The 25,891-nt window shown below is 43.2% G+C and overlaps 1 protein-coding gene across 3 annotated transcripts in view; it reads right to left on the bottom strand.

The window, feature by feature from the left end:
* XPO4 (exportin 4) overlaps window positions 1–25,891 on the bottom strand; it is a 172,814-nt gene that overhangs the window by 128,904 nt on the left and 18,019 nt on the right. For all 3 annotated transcript variants that reach the window (XR_013960146.1, XR_013960147.1, XM_080660572.1), the window contains exon 2: window positions 340–445. Coding sequence is in view for 1 of the 3 variants with exons in the window: in XM_080660572.1 (XP_080516698.1) it covers window positions 340–445 (106 nt within the window). In the remaining 2 variants the exon portion in view is untranslated. The remainder of the gene's footprint in view (window positions 1–339; window positions 446–25,891) is intronic.

Here is a 25,891-nt window from a genome sequence, read left to right as displayed (position 1 = left end):
GATAATATACAGTACATTTCCTATAATAAATGACATCACACTTGAAAACAACTGAAAAAAATATTAGACTTTTTTCCCCCACTCTTAACAACCTTCACACTATGATCAATAATAAAACAAATTATTGAACACTATATCTAAGGGAGAAAAATCCAAAATTAGAAAATGTTTTCTGTCGGCTATATGGGATATCTTTAAAGCCACTTCAGAGAACGATTATTAATAAAAAATTATAACTATATAAACCTGCTTATTTTTAAAGGAATTTAAAATATGTAACATTCAGGAGAGAAAAATTAGAAGTGATTATGCAAAAATATTTTTAAAGTGAATACTTACCCAAAATATGCTTGCAAACTGCAAATGGTGACTTCGATTTCCTAAACGATAAGAATATGTGCTCTGCATGCTGGCGTTGTTCATTGTTGACCATGGAAGGAGGTGCCTTGACCGTTAAAGAGAAACAAACAACAACAAAAAAATAGAGCACATGTGTTCAGTAAGGAAGCTTGAACAACAACAATCCTTTTACTCACAATGAAAAAATACTTTCACTTTGTGGAGTAGGGGTACAAAAGGAACACAAATTCTTACCTTTTTTTTTTTTTTTAGGAACTATTAACATGAAATTTCATAATAAATACCGGTATTTAAAATAGTTTCAGGAAAAAGGAAGAAATTCCTGACAAGGTTGGGGGTCAGAATCCTTTAAAGTTGCCTACATTTTAGAAAGACAGATACTTATCTAACATTTTTTCTATATTTTTTTAAACCCAGCTAATTTATTACCTTTTATTCCAAAATATATCACTCCATTTAACTTGACCAAGTTCAAATAATTTTAAAATTCTTTAGCACTGATGAAACTGAATCCAAAGTTCCTTTCCTAATCTGTTCCTGCTTTTATCTATAATAATAAAAGCATAATATGCTAATTAGACTGAAGCCAGGGCTATGAGGGAAGAAGCCCGGGTCCCAGGTGGTTGCCAGCGGCCAGAGGGAAGCCCGGGTCTCAGGTGCCAGAGGGAAGCCGGTGCTGGCAGCCGGGGAAAGGAAGGCCCACTCTTGCAAGAATTTCGTGCATCAGGCCTCTAGTCCTATATAATAAAGAGGTTAATATGCAAATAGACCCTCACACCCTCACAAGATGGCCGCCCCATGTCATCACAAGATGGCTGCCCCCACATAATCACAAGATGGCGAGCAGGGGAGGGCAGTTGGGGGCGACCAGGCCTGCAGGAGAGGGCAGTTGGGGGCGACCAGGCCTGCAGAGGAGAACGGTTGGGGGCAACGAGGCCTGCAGGGGAGGGCAGTTGCGGGCCATCGGGTTGACAGGGGAGGGCAGTTGGCAGGGGAGGGCAGGTTGGCAGGGGAGCACCTAGGCATTAATCAGACCGGCAGGGGAGCAGTTAGGGGGTGATTAGGCTGGCAGGCAGAAGCAGTTAGAGACAATGAGGTAGGCAGGCAGGTGAGTAGTTAGGAGCCAGCAGTCCTGGATTGTGAGAGGAATGTCCGACTGCCAGTTTAGGCCCGATCCTAAACCAGCAGTCAGACATCCCCAAGGAGTCCCAGATTGGAGAGGGTGCAGGCTAAGCTGAGGGACACACCACCCCTTCCAGCACACAAATTTCGTAATTTCATGCCCCGGGCCTCTAGTGTTTTTATAAGTGGCATACTTGCCTTCTAAATGAATGAAAGAAACTTTTACATCTTCTCTTCGACTGTGATACTTAAGTTGAGACTACAGCAGCAGACGTCTCACTTTAAATTTTTCTTTTTTTTTTTTTACAGAGGGTATGGCTTGAATCAGTTTTACTTACCTTAACTTTAAATATATAATCTTTGTTAAGAGATATTTGAATGTTCTCTAAATATTGTCTGCTTCTTACAGGTTTCTTTTTACTAACAGATAGCAAGAATCTCTGGCAGCACTTTGCAGAGCCAATGAATGTAGGTGGGAGCTGGTTTTGGGTGTTCCTGATGGCTTTCCAGTTTGTATGTGTGTACCAGTCTCACATTTGGCCGAAACCTCAGGATTCTCCATCAGCCTTCCATCTTACCTCAAGGTACTAGGAGAACCTCCTATCTCCTAGATGGGAGGATCAACTGCCCTTTCTACAGTGCCCTCTGCAAGAACTTCTCTGCATGGCACATCTCAACTCCTCCTCAAGGGATGATTTTCTTTCATCAGAAACCTAGAGTCCACCTATCCCAACCTCTCTTGAAGTCTGTATCCAGAGTCACTAGCCCAGGAGAAAGCTTGAATGACCTATATAATTTATCTTCTGCCAACCTCCTCCTTCCCCACCCCCCTTAAATTTTATAAGCTTCTGATAGTTTGTATGTGATCAGCCAATGGACAGAAATCCTGGAAAGAATTTCTGAACAGCCCTTGCCGGTTTAGCTCAATAGATAAGAGTTGGCCTGTGGACCAAAGGGTCCCGGGTTCCATTCCAGTCAAGGGCATGTACCATGGTTGCAGGCTCCTCCTAGCCCAGCCGTGGGCAAACTACGGCCCGCGGAGCCGAAAGAGCGGAGGGTTCTCTTGCTCTCCCCTCCGCTCTTTCACCAGCAGCAGTGTTAACATGGCAATGTCGGGAAACACGGCCACAGCTCCTTCTTCTGATTCCGCCCATTCAGTAGAAGGAACAACCTCTCAATCTTCCAGAGGCTCCTTGTAATGCCCGCGGACGCGTCCCCCGACATCACCCTGGGAATGCGTAGACACGTTATTGTGGTGATGTAGGGAGACACGCCCCTGGAGAGCACAGTATCAGAGCATTAGCTAAAAAGGAGACCAACAACACTGTTCCCACTAAAGTTGATGTTTTAAAGACCAAAAACCTTTCAACCCAGTCTACATTGCCATCTACATCTACGTCCCGGGCATAATTTGGAAGTTGCACTAAAGAAAATGTTTAATTTACTGTTTACACATTTTGTTCTTTTCTATTTGTTTTAGTTTTAAATTATTTTATTATATTTAAGTTTAATTTGAAAGGCTTTTGTACCTTTCCTTTGTTAGGCAATTTTATTTTGCCTTTGCCATCTTCAATATAAGGTATGCTATGGTGCTATGATTCCTCCATTTTTTGAAGTTTCAAATTATAATAATTAGTGTTTACATTCTTCTTGTTAAAATGTTTGAAACGAATAAAACTACTGAAATAAAAAAAAAAAAAAGACCGTACCCTTTTATGTAATGATGTTTACTTTGAATTTATATTAGTTCACACAAACACTCCATCCATGCTTTTGTTCCGGCCCTCCGGTCCAGTTTAAGAACCTATTGTGGCCCTTGAGTCAAAAAGTTTGCCCACCCCTGTCCTAAGCGGTTTGGCTCAGTGGATAGAGCATTGGCCTTCGGATTGAAGGGACCCAGGTTTGATTCCGGTCAGGGACACATGCCAGGTTATGGTCTCAATCCCCAGAGGTGGGTGTGCAGGAGGCAGTCAACCGATTCTCTCTCATCATTGATGTTTCTATCTCTCCCTCACCCTTCCTCTCTGAAATCAGTAAACACACACACACACACACACACACACACACACACGCACGCACACACACACACACACTAGAAGCCCGGTGCATGAAAATTCATGCACTGGAGCGGGGGGGTCCCTCAGCCCAGCCTGCCCCCTCTCACAGTCCGGGAGTCCTCAGGGGTGAGAGGCGACCTGGCGATCAAGGGAAGGCAATGCCCCCATCACACCTCTGATGCTGACACTGCCGGCCCTGGTTACCTGAGCCTCGGGTGGCCCTGGGCGGCTGGGCAGCCACCATCCGAGACTTGCCTGCACCTCGGGCTGGCCCTGGGCGGCTGAGGGCGGGTCCAGCGACACCGTGCGCATGCCGCTCCTCCGGCTGGGCTGAAAGGACTGGGCGCCGCCATCTTTGTAACAGCATGATGGTCAATTTGCATATTCCCTCTTTATTAGATAGGGATGAGGATTAACAAGGGGGGGAAAAGAATTTCTGGACTTTAGCCTACCACTTTACCTGGTTTGAATAACCTGCTGAGAGCTAAAACTAGTACCCATTGCCCTGTGCCTTCAGGGTGATCCACTGGGGCAAAGTGTGCCATCATCTGAATAGTGTGCTCTGAGTGGAAAGTGGGTGATGCTCATGTCACTGACTAGAACTTCAAGGATGCAGTGGGGGTTAACTACTATTTCTTTAAACCATTATCTCTTTCCCCTTTTTTTAAAATTAAATAAATGGATCAAAATTAATAATTGCATCCCTGCCTTCAAAATAAAGATTTTTAGCAGTTTAGCAAAAACAATAAAAACCCAAACTTTTTTAACCATCATAAAAAAAGTATTGCCCTAACTGGTTTGGCTCAGTGGATAGAGCATCGGCCTGTGGACTAAAGGGTCCCAGGTTCGATTCCGGTCAAGGGCATGTACCTTGGTTGCAGGCATATCCCTAGTGGGGGATGTGCAGGAGGCACCTAATCGATGTTTCTCTCTCATCGATGTTTCTCTCTCATCGATATTTCTAACTCTCTATCCCTCTCCCTTCCTCTCTGTAAAAAAATCAATAAAACATATATATAAAAAAAAAAAGTATTATCAGATAATTCGACCTCAAGTTTTCTAAAATCACAATTAAGAGAAACCAAGATGGCGGCATAGGTAAACACCTAAACTGCTGCCTGGCACAACAATTTCAAAACTACAACTAAAAGACAGAACGGACACCATCCAGAACCACAGGAAAGCTGGCTGAGTGAAAATTCTACAACTAGAAGGAAAGAGAAAAGCTCACAGAGAATTGGAGGTACGCAAAGGGTCTTTGTGCGCGCAGAGAGGAAGGGCGGCTGAGAGCCTGGCTGACTTTCTCTGGCGGAAGGGGGAAGGAAGCCCCCGACCGCACTGAACCCCAGTTCTGACTGCACTGAACCCCAGTTCCGGGCGAGCCCCTGGGGACCCACGCTCTTACAGGGGGAGTCTGGACTCTCGGGCGGAGACTCGGGAGCCGGGGAAGGCGGAGGACTGAAAGTGCGCGCGTGCCAGTGCGCACAAAGGCTGCGGAAGTTGCCACAGGCTTTCCCTAGTGGAAGGGAGTCAGAGGCTCCTGAATGCACTGAGCCCCAGATCTGACTGCAGTGAACCCCAGTTCCAGGCGAGCCCCTGGGGACCCACGCTCTTGTCGGGGGAGTCTGGACTCTCGGGCGGAGACTCGGGAGCCGGGAAGGCAGAGGTCTGAAGGCGCACACGTGCGCGCAAGGGCAAGGCTGACGGGAAGCCAAGACTGAGACTCCACCCCATCCAAGCTGAGCACAGAGGCTATTGCAATTTGGCAAATCTAATCCTATAAGGCTGTCTCCAGCACCGAACTTCTCCCAGCATAGACACAGCTGATCCTTACAGCCAACTGGCCCGGAGGTCAATTCTTCCCAGTGATACCAACAACAATAAAGACTTAATTACAACAAGGCTGTACACACAGTCCACAAAGGGGTGCACCAAGAGTGTCCACCTCAGGTTAACTGGGGAGGCAGACACACTGGGCCATATTGGAAACCTAGCACACAAATCTACCTTACCAACTCAGGGAAGCAATGAAAATGCGGCATCAAAGAATCAGATCACAAACGAAAGAAATGGAGGAAAACAAACGACTGGATATAGAATTCAAAACCACGGTTATAAGGCTTTTTAAGAATATCCTAGAAAAGGCCGATAAGTATAACGAGACCTTCGAAGATATGAAAAAGGACCAACTAGAAATTAAACATACACTGACTGAAATAAAAAATATTATACAGAGACCCAAAAACAGACAAGAGGAACACAAAAATCAAGTCAAAGAATTGAATTACAAAGAAGCAAAAAACACTCAACCGAAAAAGCAAAAAGCAAAAAAAAAAATCCAAAAAGTTGAAGATAATGTAAGAAGACTCTGGGACAACTTCAAGCGTACCAACATCAGAATTATGGGGGTGCCAGAAGAAGAGAGAGAGCAAGATACTGAAAACCTATTTGAAGAAATAATGACCGAAAACTTCCCCCACCTGGTGAAAGAAATAGACTTACAAGTCCAGGAAGCACACAGAACCCCAAACAAAAGGAATCCAAAGAGGACCACACCAAGACACATCATAATTAAAATGCCAAGAGCAAAAGACAAAGAGAGAATATTAAAAGCAGCAAGAGAAAAACAGTTAGTTACCTACAAGGGAGCACCCATACGACTGTCAGCTGACTTTTCAACAGAAACTATGCAGGCCAGACGGGAGTGGCACGAAATTTTCAATGTGATGAATAGCAAGAACCTACAACCAAGATTACTCTACCCAGCAAAGCTATCATTCAGAATTGAAGGGCAGATAAAGAGTTTCACAGACAAGAAAAAGCTAAAGGAGTTCATCACCACCAAACCAGTATTATATGAAATGCTGAAAGGTATTCTTAAAGAAGAGGAAGAAGAAAAAAGTAAAGAGAAAAATTATGAACAACAAATACATATCTATCAACAAGCGAACCTAAAAATCAAGTGAATTAAAAACCTGAGGGACAGAATAATCTGGTGAATATAATAGAATCAGGGGCATAGAAAGGGAGTGGACTGATAATTCTCAGGGGGAAAGGGGTATGGGGGGTTCATGAAGAGACTGGACAAAAATCATACACCTATGGACGAGGACAGTGGTGGGGAGGTAAGGGCAGAAGGTGTGGTGGGAAATGGGTGGAGGGGAGATATGGGGGGAAAAAGGAGAAATAATTGTAATAATCTGAATAAAGATTTATTTAATAAAAAAAATAAAATAAAATAAAATCACCATAAAATTTTTAAAAATAGAGAATAAGTAAAGTCTGGAACTTAAAGAACTCCTATCTGAATAAATTAATCAGCTTCTAAAAGAAACAACAACTTCTGAAGTCTGCAAGGTTTTGAAATTCTACTTTGTTCTAACAATTTCTCGTCTCAAGATAATACCCTTTGAACCAGACCTACCAAAGCATATAGTCCCATTATATGGTTTGTTTTTTGACCCATCTGAAGATGAGAAGAGACTGTTTATAAAGCCTACCAATCAAAACATGACAATTCTCAATTTGGGAGGATAGGGAGAAGGCAGATGGTAGGAAAATAAACCTTTGTTATTATAACCAGTATAAAGTAGGGAAATCATAATTTCAACTATATTTAAATAATCTGGAAGACGAACATTTCGCAACCAAGTCCATGAGATCAATATTCATTGTAAACTATACAAATTATGCAACATTAGTCATTCTAATTTCAGTTAAAATAGTAGAAAGAAAAAAAAAGATGTACATCCAAGAAAAATAAATTAACTTCGATGCTCTGGCCTAATGAAATTAAAGCCAATTCCCACTACTTTTCTTAAGGATACAGCACCCTCTATAGCTCTGTAGGTAAAAGAGCAAACATTTCCAATAAAGCATAGCGTCAAACTCTTTAATACTTTAAAAGCTTTATTAAGAATACACGGTGAACAGCTAACTGCTAAATATATGTTTTTCCTTCCATTTGCAAATTCTTCATTCCCACTATCTTCCCCAATTCAACACATTGAGTTTGTGGTGTGTTTTTTTTTTAATACATTTTATTGATTTTCTACAGAGAGGAAGGGAGAGGGATAGAGTTAGAAACATCGATGAGAGAGAAACATCAATCAGCTGCCTCCTGCACACCCCCTACTGGGTATGTGACCACAACTGAGGTACATCCTCTTGACCGGAATCAAACTTGGAACCCTTAAGTCCAAAGGCCGACGCTGAGTCTAACCACTGAGCCAAACCGGTTAGAGTGATTTTGTTTTCACAAGGTAATTTCATCATAAATGTCTGCTGGTTATACCCTGAGTACTCAGCACATTACTAGGCACCAACTACCGCATTACACTTCTGGAAATACAAATCAACTATAGATTACTCAAAAAATTTCTGAGTTATACTTTCTTTTTTTCTCATCATCCTTGAAAAGCAGCACTACACAGGCATAATTTTACAAGTTAATATGCTAGTTACTTTACAAAAAAAAATATTTTCTAAAGCCAAATGTCTTTGGACACCCTGATATTCACACACTTTATAAAGTACAGATCTGAATATCATTTTAATATAACAAAGAATGAGATTCCACTTAAAATGTTTCTATTATTCATTTCACGGGGGGAAGGGGTGGCGGAGTGGGAAAGGGAGGGGGATACAGACATTGATGTGAGAGGGTAGCATCGATCAGATGCCTCCTGCCTGCCCCCTACTGGGGATCAAGCCTGAGACCCAGTCATGTGCTCTGACTGGGAATTAAACCAAAATCTTCTCAGTGCATGGGATGACACTCAACTAACTGAGCCACACTGACCAGGGCTGATATTCCACTTATAAAACATCAGATTTCATACACAATCCTATCTAATAAAGAGGGAATATGCATATTGACCATCATGCCGTCACAAAGCTGGCAGCGCCCAGTCCCCTCAGCCCCTCCAGAGTTCCCCAGTCCTTTCAGCCCCGCTGGGTGGTGGGGAGGGTGACAGGTGCATGGTGTGGCTGCTGCCAGAACCCCACAGTCCTTTCAGCCCAGCCAGGGGGGAGGCAGGCTCACGGTGCGGCCGGACCTGCCCTCAGCCCCCCAGCGCTGGCCCAAGGCACAGGCAAGCCTCGGATGGCGGCTGCCCAGCCACCCAGGGCGGGTCCAAGGCACCAGCAAGCCTCAGATAGTGGCTGCCCAGCCGCCCAGGGCCGCCCGAGGCTCAGGTAACCAGGGCTGGCCAAGGCTTGTGCTGCTGGCAGTGGCAGCAGCAGAGGTGTGATGAGGGCGTTGCCTTCCCCTGATCGCCAGGTCGCCTCCTGCCCCTGAGGGCTCCCAGACTGTGAGAGGGGGCAGGCCAGGCAGGGGGACCCCCGACCTGTGCATGAATTTTCATGCACTGAGCCTCTAGAGACTATAATCAAATAGATAGATAGAAAGTCTCTCACTAAACCTCACAACAATCCTATGAGGTGGATACTATTATTATCCCCATTTTACAGATGACAAAACTTGTACCAGCCAAAAACATGGATAGTAAAAATCTTTGATAGTAAAATCTTCATTCACTGAAGATTTTAAGTTAATGATAAGAATTTGCTAGATTTTCAGTCTCCTTAAACCTTTGGAACTTACCACTGGCTCCTATCTAAATGTAAATCACTAGCACAAAATGATAATTGTTACTTTTTAAATGTTGTTGGCTTTCCATTAGTGATGATGATGACTAGATACCTTGAACTCTTGTGCTAAAACCAAATAAAAATGGTGAATAAAATATTTCCAAACATTTTTAATGTTTTGCTGAGCTTACAAGAAATTAAGGAATCCTCAGAAGCTACTAGTAAAAAGGAAGCAAAAGCAGGGATCTAAAGATGAAAGGAAGCACGCATGCATGCACCCTAAAGACTCATCAACCCTAAGTGACCTTGAGTTTTCATTTTGACAGCTGCCCAAGTTACAGAAAAGAGGAGACATAGCCAGGGCCTTCCCAAAGTGGAGATCTAAGAGAACATCCTTCCACATAAAGCTAGGATCTTCAGTAGAAGGGTAAACTATTTAAAAAAAAAAAAAAAAAAAAAAAGGCCATTGTGGCTCAATGGTTGAGCATCGACCAGTAGGTCACAGTTCGATTCCCAGTCAGAGCACATGCCCAGGTTGCGGGCTCGATCCCCAGTAGGGGGCATGGAGGAGACAGCTGATCAATGATTCTCTCTCATCACTGATGTTTCTATCTCTCCGTCCCTCTCTCTCTCTGAATCAATAAAAAAATATATTTTTAATAACAATAATAAATAAATAAGCCAGGCCCTAGGCAGGTAGAGTCATTTGGTTAGAGCAGGGGTGGGCAAACTTTTTGACTCGAGGGCCACAATGGGTTCTTAAACTGGACCGGAGGGCCGGAACAAAAGCATGGATGGAGTGTTTGTGTGAACTAATATAAATTCAAAGTAAAGGAGCAGAGGGGAGAGCAAGAGAACCCTCCGCTCTTTTGGCTCCGTGGGCCAGATAGAACAGCCAAACGGGCCGGATCCGGCCCGTGGGCCGTAGTTTGCCCACGGCTGGGTTAGAGCATCATCCTGATACACCAAAGTTATGGGTTCGATTCCCAATCAGGTCACATACAGTCAATGAATGCATAAATAAGTGGAACAACAAATCAATGTTTCTCAAAACAATTCCTTTTGCAATTGCAACCAAAAGAATAAAATACCTAGGAATAAACTTAACAAAGAACATGAAAGACCTATATACTGAAAATAACAAAGCTTTATTAAAAGTGATTGAAAAAATATAAAATGGAAAAATATCCCATGTTCATGGATTGGAAAAACCAACATAGTTAAAATAGCAATATTACTGAAAGCAATATACAGACTTAATGCAATCCCCATCAAAATCCCACTGTCATTTTTTAAAGAAATAGAATGAAAAATCAACAGATTTGTATGGAACCATAAAAGACCCCGAGAATAGCCAAAGCAATCCTGAGAAAAAAGAACAAAGCTGGAGGTATCACACTACCTGACTTCAAATTATACTACAGAGCTACGATAACCAAAACATCATGGTATTGGCAGAGAAAGAGACCACAGACCAGTGGAACAGAATAGAGAGCTCAGCTATAAAACCATATGTATATGGACAGATAATTTTCCACAAGGAGCCAGAAACACACAATGGAGTAAAGATAGTCTCTTCAATAAATGGTGCTTGGAAAACCACATGCAAATGAATAAAACTGAATTACAGTTTGTCCCCATGTACAATAATTAACTCAAAGTGGATCAAAAACCTAACTATAAGCCCCGAAACAGTAAGTTACATATAAGAAAATATAGGTACAAAACTTATAGACCTTTAGTCGTAAAGAACATTTTAAGAACTTGACCCCAAATGCAAGGGAAGTAAAGGCAAAAATAAAATAATGGGACTATATCAAAAAAGCTTCTGCATAGCAAAAGAAATTGACAACAAAACAAAGAGGCATGCCGAAACCCGTTTGGCAAAAGAGGCAGCCAGCCAGATGGGAGATGATATTCACACACAGTAGCTCCAACAAAGGTTCAATTTCCAAAATATATATAAGAACTCATAAAGCTCAACACCAAACAAACAAACAACCAGAACAGTGGGCAGAGGCCCGGCTGGCGTTGCTCAGTGGTTGAGCATAGACCTACGAACCAGGAGGTCATGGTTTGATTCCCAGTCAGGAAACATGCCCCGGTTGCAGGATCGATCCCCACAACGTGCAGGATATAACAGATCAATGATTCTCTCTCCATTGATGTTTCTCTCTCTCCCTCCCTCTCCCTTCCTCTCTAAAATAAATATATATATATATATATATATATATATATATATATATATATATATATTTTTTTTTTTTTTTTTAAGTAGACAGAGGACCTGAAAATACACCTCTCCCCAAGAAGACAAACAGCCAATAGGTATATGAAAAGATGTTCAATCTCAATGGCAATTAGGGAAATGCAAATCAAAACTACAATGAGATACTACCTCACACCTTTTAGCGTGGGCATTATTAACAAGAAAAGCAATAACAAGTGTTGGAGAGGTTGTGGAAAAAGGGGAACCCTCATTCACTGTTGGTGGGAATATAGACTGGTACAACCACTATGGAAAGCAGTCTAGTGATTTCTCAACAAATTAAGAATAGAGCTACCATATGACCCATCAATCCCTCTCCAGGGTATACACCGAAAACCTCAAAGTCATGTATTTGCAAAGATATATGCACATATATGCATTATTCACAGTGGTCAAGACATGGAAACAACCAAAGTGTCCTGCAATAGAGGACTGGATAAAGATGTGGTACATATACACAACAGAATGCTAGCCATATGAAGGATGAAATAGCACCATTTGCAACATGGATGGACCTTGAGAACATTATGCTAAATGAAATAAGTCAGAAAAAGCGTTGGGCACATGGTGCAATATACAGGTTTTGTAACATAGAAACCCAGGTGAAACTTCTATGTTCATGTTGACAAATGTCAGCACAATAAATTTAATTTAATAAATACAAAGAAACTATTTTTAAAAAAATCAATGTTTCTTCTCTCTCTCACCAATTTAAAAGATAAATGAATTAAAAAAAAAAAAAAGCCATGGTGAGATCATTACAAAAAAATTACTTTATTACCAAATATTCTGTGACAAGAACCTGAACGAACTTGTCTTGCTAAAAGGATATGTGACAGCACTGGCTAATGATGTGGCTCAGTTGGCTGGAGCGTCATCCCTGCATCAAAGGGTCGAGGTTTAATTCCAGGTCAGGGCACATATCCAGGTTGTAGGTTCAATCCCTGGTTGGGGTGTATGGAAAGCAACTGATCACTATTTCCCTCCCACTCCCTTCCTCTCGAAAATCGATTTTTAAAATAATAAAATAAAAATAAAAGGATGTGACAATATTGTGTACTTTTATGATATCTGTGTAAATATTTTTCTTGATATAGTTCATAAATGGATAAATGTTAAAGGTAGGTGTATATATAATGATGAAAAAAAACATTGTTTTGATCATTCTATTTGGCACTTATAAATCTACAAATGAAAATAACTTATAATTATAAAGTATATAGTACCATCATATATAGTACCATCAATGTTTTCTTTTCAACAGTATTGTGTTTTAAAGATTCTAAAGCAAGAAAAGAAGTCAGAATAATAAAAATCAGTATTCATTTTAACAGTGGGAATGTAACAAGCAGAAGTAATGATGGGACCTATGAGGATTATGTGACATCTGAGACCAGTTTACAAAACAGAAGAAGAATGCAAATAGACACACAACCACACTCTGTGTTGCCCACTATGATAGCCACTCCCCCTGTGCGGCCATTTAAATTAAGTAAAATTTAAAATTTACCTCCTCCACTGCACTTGCCACATTTCAAGTATTCAACAGCCACACATGGCTACTGGCTACCATGCTGAAGAATGTATACATAGAACATTTTAATCAACACAGAAAATCCTATCAACACTGCTATAGACGAAATTTAATTAACTCAACTAATATTTACTGAGTGCTTATAATAATGCTCCCTTAACTTAGGTGCTTTAACACAGTCATTTGATACAGTACAGTACAAAATAATTGTTAACACTTACAGAGCGTTTACTATGTGGCAGGCACTACACTAAATACTTTTCTTATAATGTAAGTGAAACAATTTAATCTTTATATTAACTTCCTGAGATAGATATCATTATTTTCCTATTTTAGAGACGAAAAACACACACACAGAGGTTAAATGGCTTACCAAATGTCACACAGCTAGTCCCAGGAGGAGCCAAGAAGAATCCAGATAGTCTGGCTCCAGATCCTCAATATTATACTGCCTTTCAATTTCTAAATTTTAATAATTCCCATGTATACTTACAATACAGCAACAGGGTGATTGTTCTCCTGTCGTCTGATTAGGTCACTACCATACAACTGGTGTTTCTAATTAATTCTCTAATCCCTGCCACAAAACTACAAAATAAGGATAGAGCCACTTTCTAATTAATTTTGTTCAAAGGACAGGGTCACATAATCCTATATAATCCTATATAATAAAGAGCTAATATGCAAATGGTCATCACACCCTCACGCCATAAAGGTTCTGACACTCAACACTGGGGAGAGAGTAATGAGGACCAGCCACGCACAAATGAGCTCACAAGAGAGGAATGGGGACCAGCCAGGATGCGGCCTGGGAGAGGGAGAAGCCGCCAGCCCCGCAGTCCCAGGCACCAGCGGCTGCGCCTGCAGCGCGGGAGAGGGACAAGCTGACCGCCCTGCGATCCCAGGCGCCTGAGGCCTGGGTGCCAGCATCTACAAGCCACCAGCAGCTACAAGCTGCCTGCACTGCGGTCCTGGGCGCCAGTGGTTGCGCCTGTACCTGCAGCCCAGGAGGGACAAGCCTCCCGCCCCGTGGTCCCAGGCGCCAGCACCTGTGGCTGCGGCCCAGGTGAAGCCACCTGCCCACGGTCCCCTGCGGCTGCGCCCGGCCTGGGCGAAGCCGGACTGAGTCCTGGGTGCCTGCGACCGGCAGGAAGAGGGAGTCCTGGGTCCTAGGTGCGGGTCAAGGCAGAGGCGGTTAGGGGAAATTAGGCAAGCAGGGGAGCAGTTAGGGGTGAAAAGGCAGGCAGAGGTGGTTAGGGGCCATCAGGCAGGCAGAAGGGTTAGGGGAGGTCAGGCAGGCAGGCAGGCAGGCGAGCGGTTAGGAGCCAGCGGTCCTGGATTGCGAAAGGCAGTCGGACATCCATCAAGGGGTCCCAGTTTGGAGAGGGTGCAGGCTGGGCAGAGGGAACCCCCCACCCCCATGCACGAATTTCATGCACTGGGCCTCTAGTTTTATATTAAAAGGTGGATATATTATGGATTACTATAAAGTTCCTATTATTAATTTTTTAAGATAACAGTTGAAAAATTCTGAGATTACACAGCTGTTTCGGGGTATTGCCAGCTTCCCCCGATATATATATTAACTCTCCTTCACCATAAGTCACTTTGGCATTAAAAAATGTTTTGAGCCCAGCCAGTGTGGCTCAATGGTTGAGTGTTGACCCAGGAAACTAGAGGTCACTGGTTCAATTCCCGGTGAGGGCACATGCCAGGGTTGTGGGCCCTATCCCCAGTTGAGGGTGTGTAGGCGGCAGCCGATCATGTTGATATTTCTCTCTCATCGATGTTTCTATCTCTCCTTCTCCCTTCCTCTCTTTAATAAAAAAAATATTTTTTAAATGTTTTGAGCCCAGCCATGTATTTTTTATTGATTTCTGTTCATACACATCAGTCCAAACTACTATCAAATGCCCCCTAGGTGCCAGGCAATGTGCCAGATGCTTTGGACACAACAGTGCTTCAATGATAAGCAAAACCAAACAGAATCCCTGTCCGCATGAAGCTTATAATTCAAAAGGAGTCAATCACAGAACCACAAAAACAGCATAAATTTGAGGTGTAATAAACGTAACTAAGCAAATGGTAGAAAAAGAAAAAGAATTTAAGCTAGTTCAGCATGCTCAGGGTTTTTGACAAAATGGACCACTGCACTAAGATCCAAGTAATTAAATGTTAACTAGGCAAAAGAGAGAAGGGTGTCCCAAGCCAATGGAATAAGTACATGTGTGTAAGGTTCTAGAAAGGAGAAATCAACTGTGATGGACTGCAGTCAAGGCCAACTCATGAGTGTGACCTGTGCAGTCGCATAGGGCCCAGCACTTAAAAGGGCCCATGCTAAATCTCATACTGTTGCCATCCTGAAATTTTTAATGATTTTTAGCCTTGAACTTGTGGTTTTTAAGTGAAGCCCAAGTGGACAATGGAGCCTATGTGAGAGCTGTGAAGACAGGCTGGTGATCAAATATACTACATACGAAGGCCTGCAGGCAATCTGGGTGGCACAGGCCACGAGGGTGACTGGGATGGGGGCTGGGCCCACAATGGAAGCATCTGACCTGAGAGCCAGTCCCTGAGGCTCCTGCACAAGTGTTAATCCTTCAGCCTGAGCACTGCAACAAGAACTCAGACAGTACCAGGGGTGGGCAAACTTTTTGACTCGATGGCCACAATGGGTTCTTAAACTGGACCGGAGGGCCGGAACAAAAGCATGGATGGAATGTTTGTGTGAACTAATATAAATTCAAAGTAAAGGAGTGGAGGGGAGAGCAAGAGAACCGGGTAGAACAGCCGGATCCGGCCCGCGGGCCGTAGTTTGCCCACGGCTGACTTAGACAGTAAATTACAAAACAAAAAGTACACATGGACACTGCTATGGAGCATCAGGGACTTAATCAAATTCTTCAAAGAGTTTAGAACCACTGGTTTTCAAAACTGCTACAGCAAACCAAGTATCTATAAGCTTAGATATAAAATTAAATTTAAAGATTGTTGCCTTCCATAGAAAAGAATGCTATTTATACTAATAAAAGGGTAATATGCTAATTAGACTGGACATCTTCCGGATGTTCATCCGGACAAAGCCACAGCGGCTAAGAGGGCAAAGGGCTGGCTGTGCAGTAGAGGCGCTGCCACCTCCGAGCAGGAGAGGAGGCGGTGCCACTGCTGCCGCCGCCACCACCCCTTTCGCAGAGGCGGCGCGGGAGAGGGAACTGCGTGGTCTGGGTCCCAGTGCTGCCTCTCCTGCAGAGGCAGCGGCGCGAACCCGATCCCAGTGCCACGACTCCACAGATGCTGGACAGGGTGCGACCTGCTGTTCCTCAACCTCCCACAGCCCCTCCCCCAGCCAGCCTGGCTCCAGATCGCCCCACAGGCACCAGTGGGCAGGGGGTGGGGCCAGCGCTAAGAAGCGAGGGCTGAGGGCCAGCAGCCACGGCAGCTGGAAATGGAGGCAGCAGCAGCAGGATGATAGGGACACTGCCTTCCCATGATCGGCCCGGTCACCTCCCACAGAGGGAGGCCGGACTGCGGGTTACACCCGCTCCCCAAGAGAAGCGGGCCTAAGCCATCAGTAGGACATCCCATGAGGACTCCAGGACTGTGAGAGGGGGCAGGCAGGGCTGATAGAATTTTTATGCACCGGGCCTCAAGTCTACATACACTGAGTGGCCAGATTATTATGATCTCTGAATGCATAATAATCTGGCCACTCAGCGTGTGTGTGTGTGTGTGTGTGTGTGTGTGTGTGTGTGTGTGTGTGTGTTAGAAGCCCAGTGCATGAATTCATGCATGGGTCCGGCCAGCCTGGGCAGGAGGAGGGGACATGGGCGGTTGGCTGGCCTGCCTGCTGGTCGAACTCGTCGTCAAAGAAACAATTTGCATATTAGCCTTTTATTATATATAGCATTCAGAGATCATAATTATCTGGCCACTCAGTGTATATAAAGACCCAGGGTCGTAACATCCACAACGACCAGAGGCTCGACCGTTCAGCAGGATGCACGCTCAGCAGGCAAGGGGCTCAACTGCTGACCTCTCAGAGAGAGAGAGGTGGGGCTGATCAGCAGCAGCAGCAGCAGTTGCTGGTGAGGCCCGGATAGAGAAGCAGGGTGATCAGACCCTGCTTCTCTCTCCCAGCCTTGCCAGCAGCCAAGTCTCTCTCTCTCTCTCCCCCCGTCTCCCAGAGGTCAACAGTTCAGCCCGCTTGCCAAAAGGCTGGACCAAACGGCAGTCTGCGAGTGCAGCAGGCGAGCGGGCTGAATAAATGACCTCTCGAAGAGAGAGTGAGGCGGGGTTGATCAGCAGTGGCAACAGCTGCTGGCGAGGCCGGGAGAGAGAATCAGGGTGATCAGACCCTGCTTCTCTCTCCCTCTCCAGGTGCCAAGCCTATCTCTCTCTCTCCCAGAGGTCAGCAGTTCAGCTGCTTGCCAGCAGCCAGGGGCAGCTGCTGATCAGCCCCGCCTCTATCATCAGGCCCAGAGATAGACCTGGAGATGCTGACTGGCATAGAAACCGGCCAATCAGAACCAAATCTGGGTGAATTGCGAGGAGCAAATGGCTGCCTAGGAGGCGGAGCTTTTGACACTGACTGGCATAGAAACCAACCAATCAGAACCTAATCTGGGTGAACTGCGAAGGCAGAACCTAAGGTGGGGATGAGGAGTGGTTTTAAGGGCAACAGCTGTTTGGTGTAAGGTGTAAGAAAGCGGTTCAATTTTTTAATGACCTGTTTGGCAGTATAGTGTATATGGCTGGCTATCAGTCTAGATATAGGGATTATGTGTTTTTGTCTGCCAAGAGCATCCCTTCCTGATGAAAAAGGCTTCCCCCCCATTTAAGTAATCCTATCCTATATAATCTATCTGTAAAATAAAAGGGTAATATGCTAATTAGACCGGGTCGACTGGCTATTTTCCAGACATCCGACATCCTTCCGGACAAAGCCATGGTGGTGGGAGCCAAGGCAAAGGCAGTTAGGGGTGATGAGGCCGGCAGGGGAGGGCAGTTGGGGGAGAGATCAGGCCGGCAGGGGAGGGCAGTTGGGGGCAATCAGGCCGGCAGGGGAGGGCAGTTAGGGGTGATCAGGCAGATAGGGGGGCAGTTAGGCGTCGATCAGGCTGGCAGGGGAGTGGTTAGGGGGTGATCAGGTTGGCAGGCAGAAGCAGTTAGGGGCAATCAGGAAGGCAGGCAAGCAAGCAGTTGGGAGCCATTAGTACTGGATTGTGAAAGGGATGTCCGACTGCCCATTTAGGCCCGATCCTACCGGGATGGGGCCTAAACGGGCAGTCGGACATCCCTTGAGGGGTCCCAGATTGGAGAGGGTGCAGGCTGGGCTGAGGGACTCACAGCCCCATGCACAAATTTCGTGCACCGGGCCTCTAGTTCTCATATAATTATCCTTCCACATATATTTTCTACTTAATTAGTTAAGTTTCCTCCTACCTCAAATAAGGGTGAGGAGGGAAGCGGAATTTTGACTGACATTCCATTCCACCTATAAATTAATGAGGGAGGAACTGCCACCTTCACCAAATTAATAGTTTGAACTGAGAAATACAGATCTTGTTTAATTCTGATTTTTTTTTTTCAAATAAGCTGTATAGTTTTCTTCATAAAAATGTTGTGTTTCACCCTGGCTGGGTCGCTCAGTTGGTTGTGGCATCATCCTATACAACAAAAGGTAGTGGGTTCAATTCTCAGTCAGAGAATGTACAGGAGGCAACTTATCATTGTTTCCCTCTATATATCTCTCTGTTTCTCTCTCCCTCCCTCCCTACCTCCCTTTCTTCCTTTCTCTTTAAAAATCAATAAAAACATCCTCAGGTGAGGTTTCTGATTTTTTAATGTTGCATTTTTTTGTTAAATAGTACACTATAATTTATTCCTACAATATTTATTCCTAATGTTGAGGTCTTTTTTCCATTTTTGAGTTAATCATTGTTGGTATAAAGGAAATTTTGCAATTGGTTTATTAGTCCTATATCCAGCCACCTTACCAAACAACAGAAACTTTGCAGGCCAGAAGGGATTGGCAAAACATACTCTAAGTCAGTGGTCGGCAAACTGCGGCTCACGAGCCACATGCAGCTCGCGAGCCACGGTTGCCGCTCTGTTGACTAATAAGTTTGCCGACCACTGACCTAGACTCTCGATTCCAATAATTACAGGCTGTTGTTCCTTGTGATTAAGCCCCCATCCCAGTGGTCGGCAAACTCATTAGCCAACAGAGCGGCAAACTGCGGCTCACGAGCCGCATGTGGCTTGTAAGCCGCAATTTGCCGACCACTGCTCTAAGTGATGAACAGCCAGGACCTACAACCAAGATTACTCTACCTAGCAAAGCTATCATTTAGAACTATTGGTTCTAATCGTTTTTTAGTTAATTTCCTTGGAATTTTTTCTTAAATATCATCTGAAAATAACCATCTTTCTTTCCAATATTTGCACTTACTCCTCTTTATTATCTTACTGTATCAGCTAAGCCCTCCAGAAGTTTTGAATAATAGTCATAATAGGACTTCCTATTTTACTTTTAAGAACATCACCATTTAGCCCTGGTTGTGTAGCTCAATTAATTAGAATGTCATCTCGATATGCCAAGGTTGCAGGTTTCATCCCCAATCAGGGTACATACAAGAAACACCCAATTAATGCATTAAAAAAGTGGTATAAATTGATGTCTCTCTCTCTCTCTCTCTCTCTCTCTCTCTCTCTCTCTCTCTCTCTCCCCCTTTCTCTCTCTAAATGATTAGAAACAATTTTTTAAAAAGAATATCAACATTTACTAGTAGTTCCTTTCTCTTTTAAAAAACATTTTTTATTGATTTCAGAGAGAAAGGGAAAGGGAGAGAGAAAGAAACATCAATGATGAAGAGAATCACTGATTGGCTACCTGCACACGCCCTACTGGGGATTGATCCTGCAACCCAGGCATGTGCCCTGACTGGGAATCAAGCTGTGAACAACACTTAACCACTTAGCCACACTGGCCAGGCTACTAGTGGTTTCAAAGAACTATTTTAATTATATTTTTATCAATTCCTGGTTTACTTAATTTTTAATCATAAAATACTGCTAAATTTTATAAACTGCCTTTTAGGGTATCTAAGGATGATTTCAAAGGTCTTTTTACGTTTCTTCTCTGGATCAAAGGCTATATTCCAATGAGCTAAGTTTGACACAGGTCCATCTGCAAAATACATATATAATTCAACTGAATTTTTTTAAAAATTTCCCACTAACTATGTTTTTTGAGAAAAAGAATTCTATTAACGCCGGTTTTCGGATATCTAGTGCCACAGCAGAGATTAAAAGATAAGGTTAAAGTAAATAAAAACGTTTTTTGAATATAACGCAACTTCCCAATAAGAAAAGTAAATGCTGGAGAAAAGATGGCGGGTGGCAGAACGGAGGTGAGGGAGAAGAAGTGAGTGAGTGAGGATATGAAAGGAGAGAGTGTGTGGATGTGCATGGTGTGTGTGTGAGTGAGTGAGGGAAAGTTAAATCTCGCAGGGGCAGCAGGGGCCGGCAGACAGGCTCTCCCTGACAAGGAGAGACTACCACCGCTGCGGGCACTCCCCGGACGGTGGGACTGCAGCACGGAGCCCACGCCATCTTGAAGGGGAGAACGGCCTTTTTTAGGAACTCATCAACACCACCAACCAGACAGGCCTTGGAACTGCCCCGCGACCCAGCAGCCACTCCAGACAAAATCCTGCTACCCCAGCTACAGACCCGCGGACCCTGGGACCTCCACCTCCAAAGGTACACGGCTTGGCAGCAGTAAGTGCAACCTCGCCCTCCCCAGCGGCAGAACTCCGGAATCGTGAGTATCCAGCCCTGCAGGCAGCCAGGGCACTCCACTCGGGATTCACGCGTTTCCAGACCCTCAGGCAGCCAGGGCACTCCACTCCTTAGGCAGCGCTTGGGAGCCGCTGAGAGCCCCCGAAGGTGTGATTCTGCACAGACAAGGGCGCGTGGCCCCGCAACAGAAATTCTGAATTCCCTCTTCCTGGATAACTGCCCCAATTCACCCCAGCGGCTCAACCACAGTGCCAGGCCCCCTCAGAGTGCATCAGAACTCTGCGCCCGGCAAGTGCACCTTCACAGATGCGAAGTTCCAACAGGCAGGCACCCTGAGCCCATCTACCCACAGGGTGCTAGTGGGAGCCACTGTGAGCTCTCCCTGGGTGTGATCTTGAAAAACGGGGGCACACTTCCCCCCAGCAGTAGAAGTTTTGAATTCACTCATCCTGGATACCAGCCCACAGGCGCCTCAATTGCACGGCTACACTGCCAGGGACCTTCAGAGTCCTTCAGTGTGCCTCGCTGGAAAATGTACCACGGGTGCTCCTGTGAGCCGCCACTGGGAGTAAGCGCCTATCCACCACAGGTGCAACAGCAAAAGTTGGGTCTGCCCACCCCACGACTGCAGAACTCTGGAAACCGCACTCACGCCTTTCCAGAGAGCAGGCCCCCTGAGCCCCATCACCCCAACAAACAGTTCCTGGGTGCCACTCTGAGTCCCTGCTGGGCACGCGTGATTTCAATTAAGGGTGCAAGACAGCAAAAATTGGGACACTCCCCTCCACAGCGGCTGACTTCTAGACACCGCAGTTGTGCCTCTCAAGCTCGAAGGCCTACATCAAGAGAACCCAAATAGCTCAAGTAGGGAGCTACACTAGATTAACAACCCCAGGAGAACTGAGAGATTACGCCAATAGCACCATCCCCAAAAGAACCTGGGTAGCAAAGCAATTGGATCTACAATTAAAACATTACGGGAAAACATGGGAAGACAAAAAAGCAATCCCCAAAGGAAAGAAAAAGAGGAACCACCAGAAAGGGAGTTAAATGAATTCGAGGCTAGCAGCTTATCAGAGATAGAATTCAGAGTAATGGTTATAAGGATGTTTAAACGGATGGATGACAAATACACACAACTCAATGACAAATACACACAACTCAATGAGAACTATAAGGAGCTGAATGAGAATGTCACCAACATGAAAAGAGACCAAGAGGAGATGAAGAACGACATAGCTGCAATAAAGAACACAATGGAAGGCCTACACAGTAGACTAGAAGAGGCTGAGGACCGTATCAGCAAATCAGAAAACAAGGTAGGAAAAAACAAACACAGCAACAACTGCAAAGAAGACTTAAAAAGCAAGAGGAGAGCCTAAGGGAGCTTTGGGACAACACAAAACGAAACAACATTCGCTTAATAGGGATAGCAGAAGGAGAGGAAGAGAAGCAAGGAATAGAAAACCTGTTTGAAGAAATTATGACAGAAAACTTCCCTGATATTGGCAAGAAAAAACTATGCAAGTTCAAGAAGTACACAGAGTCCCAAACAAGTTGAACCCCAAAATACCGACACCAAGACACATCATAATTAGATTGGTAAACACCAACAACAAAGTAAGAATCTTAAAGGCTGCCAGAGAGAGACAGAAAGTTACTTACAAGGGATCTCCTATTAGAATATCAACTGATTTCTCAACAGAAACACACCAGGCCAGAAGGGAATGGAATGAAATATGCAAAGTGATGCAAACCAAGGGACTGAATCCAAGAATACTATACCTGGCAAGGCTATCATTCAAAATTGAAGGTGGAATCAGGAGCTTCACAGACAAAAAAGGGCTAAGAGAGTTTATCACTACCAAGCCAGCAATGCAAGAGATGCTAAATGGACTACTGTAAAAAGAAGAAAGAGAAAGGCAAGAAGAAACACAAACACTAAGGAAAAATATGACAACAAACATGTACTTGTCAATAATAACATTAAATGTAAATGGATTAAATGCACCAATCAAAAGACACAGGGTAGCTGAATGGATAAGAAACATGACCCATATATTTGCTGTCTACAAGAGACCCACCTCAGAGCAAAGGATTCACACATACTGAGAGTGAAGGGATGGAAAAACATTTTTCAGGCAAATGGAAATGAGAAAAAAGCTGGGGTTGCGATACTTATATCTGATAAAATAGACCTCAAAGTAAAGGCCATAATAAGAGATTAAGAAAGGCCACTACATAATTCTAAAGGGAGCAATTCAACAAGAAGATATAATTCTGGTAAACATATATGCACGCAATGCAGGAGCACCCAAATACGTAAAAAATCTCCTGGAAGATATCAAGGAAGAGATCAACAATACAATCATAGTAGGGGACTTTAATACACCACTGACATCACTGGATAAAAACTGTAGACAAAAAATCAGCAAAGAAACAGCAATTCTAAATGACACATAAGATCAAATGGACCTAAATGACATCTTCAGAGCATTTCACCCCAAAGCCCCAGAATATACGTTCTTCTCAAGTGCACATGAGACATTTTCAAAAATAGACCACATATTGGGTCACAAGCAAAGTCTCCACAAATTCAAAAAGACTGAAATCATATCAAGACTTTTCTCAGACCACAATGGCATAATATTAGAAATAAACTACAATAAAAACATTCCAAAAAATTCAAACACTTGGAAGCTGAATAGCATGCTACTAAACAATGATTGGGTTATCAATGAGATCAAAGAAAAAATTAAAAACATCCTGGAGACTAATGAAAATAAAAACACAACAATGCAAATCCTATGGGACACAATGAAAGCAGTCCTGAGAGGAAAGTTTATAGCTCTACAGGCCTACCTCAAAAATCAAGAAAAAATGGCAATAAATCATCTAACTCAACAACTCAAAGAATTAGAAAGAGAGCAACAAGAAAATCCCACAGTAAGCAGAAGGAAGGAAATAACAAAGATCAGAGCAGAAATGAATGACATAGAGACCAAAAAAACAATACAAAAGATCAACAAAACGAAGAGCTGATTCTTCAAAAGAATAAACAAGATTGATGAACCTCTAGAAAGGCTCACCAAGAAGCAAAGAGAGAGGACCCAAATAAACAAAATCAGAAATGAAAGAGGAGAAATAACAACAGACCCCACAGAAATACAAAGGATTGTTTAAAAAAATACTATGAACAACTCTATTTTAACAAACTAGAAAACCTGGAGGAAATGGACACATTCCTAGAAAAATACAACCTTCCAAAACTTACTCAGGAAGATTCCAAAAATCTCAATAGGCTGATAACTATGGAAGAAATTGAAGCAGTCATCAAAAAGCTTCCAGCAAACAAAAGCCCGGGGCCAGACGGCTTCACAGGGGAGTTTTACCAAATATTCAAGGAAGAACTAAAACCTATCCTCCTCAGACTATTCCAGAAAATTAAAGAGTAAGGAACACTTCCAAGCTCCTTCTATGAAGCCAGCATCACCCTAATACCAAAACCAGATAAAGATAACACAATAGAAGAGAATTACAGGCCAATATCCCTCATGAACATAGATGCCAAAATCCTCTACAAAATTCTAGCAAATCGTATCCAGCAGTACGTCAGAAAGATCATACACCATGACCAAGTAGGATTTATCCCAGGGATGCAAGGATGTTTCAATATTCGCAAATCAATAAACTGAATACATCACATAAACAAATTGAGAGATAAAAACCACATAGTCATATCAATAGATGCAGAAAAAGCATTTGATAAAAGCCAACACCCTTTCTTGATTAAAACTCTCAGCGAGGTGGGAATAGAAGGATCATACCTCAACATAATAAAAGTCATATATGACAAACCTACAGCCAACATCATACTCAATGGGCAAAAACTAAAACCATTTCCCCTAAGAACAGGAACAAGACAGGGATGCCCACTCTCACCACTCCTGTTCAATATAGTGCTGGAAGTACTAGCCATTGGAATCAAACAAGAAGAAGAAATAAAAGGCATCCAAATTGGAAAAGAAGAAGTAAAACTGTCCTTATTTGCAGAAGACATGATACTGTACATAGAAAACCCTAAAGACTCCATCAAAAAATTATTAAACTTAATAAATGAATTTGGCTTGGTAGCAGGATACAAAATTAACGCCAAGAAATCTATGGCATTTCTATACACCAATAATGAACTTACAGAAAGAGAGACTAAAAACGCAATCCCATTTACCATCGCACCAAAAAAATGAAGATACCTAGGAATAAACTTAACTAAGGAGGTTAAAGACGTATACGTGGAAAACTACACGACACTGAAAAAAGGGATAGAGGAAGACATAAACAGAAGAACATACCATGTTCATGGATTGGTAGAATCAACATCATCAAAATATCCATACTACCAAAAGCAATCTATAAATTCAATACACTTCCCATTAAAATACCAATGGCATATTTCACAGACCTAGAACGAACCTTCAAAAAATTCATCTGGAATAAAAATAGACACGAATAGCCACAGCAACCCTGAGAAAGAAGAACAAAGTAGGTGGGATCTCAATACCAGATATCAAGCTGTATTACAAAACGATTGTTCTTAAAACAGCCTGGTACTGGCACAAGAACAGACATATAGATCAATGGAATAAAACAGAGAACCCAGAAATTGACCCAAACCACTATGCCCAATTAATATTTGACAAAGGAGGCATGAACATACAATGGAGTCAAGACAGTCTCTTCAACAAATGGTGTTGGGAAAATTGGACAGATACATGCAAAAAAAATGAAACTAGATCACCAACTTTCACCATACACAAAAATAAACTCAAAATGGATAAAGGACTTAAACATAAGACGGGAAACCATAAAAATACTAGAGGAATACACAGGCAGAAAAATCTCAGACATATGCCGAAGGAACTTCTTCACTGATACTGCTCCTAGGGCAATGGAAACTAAAAAGAAAATAAACAAATGGGACTACATCAAAATAAAAAGCTTTTGCATAGCAAAGGAAACCATCAATAAAACAACAAGAAAGCCCACTGCATGGGAGAACTTATTTGCCAATGATATCAATGATAAGGCTTTAATCTCCAACATTTACAGAGAACTCATACAACTTAACAAAAGGAAGATAAACAACCCAATCAA

Source organism: Plecotus auritus, assembly GCF_963455305.1.
Source record: "Plecotus auritus genome assembly, chromosome: 3".
NCBI lineage: Eukaryota > Metazoa > Chordata > Mammalia > Chiroptera > Vespertilionidae > Plecotus > Plecotus auritus.
This window is presented reverse-complemented; position numbering and strand designations above follow the sequence as displayed.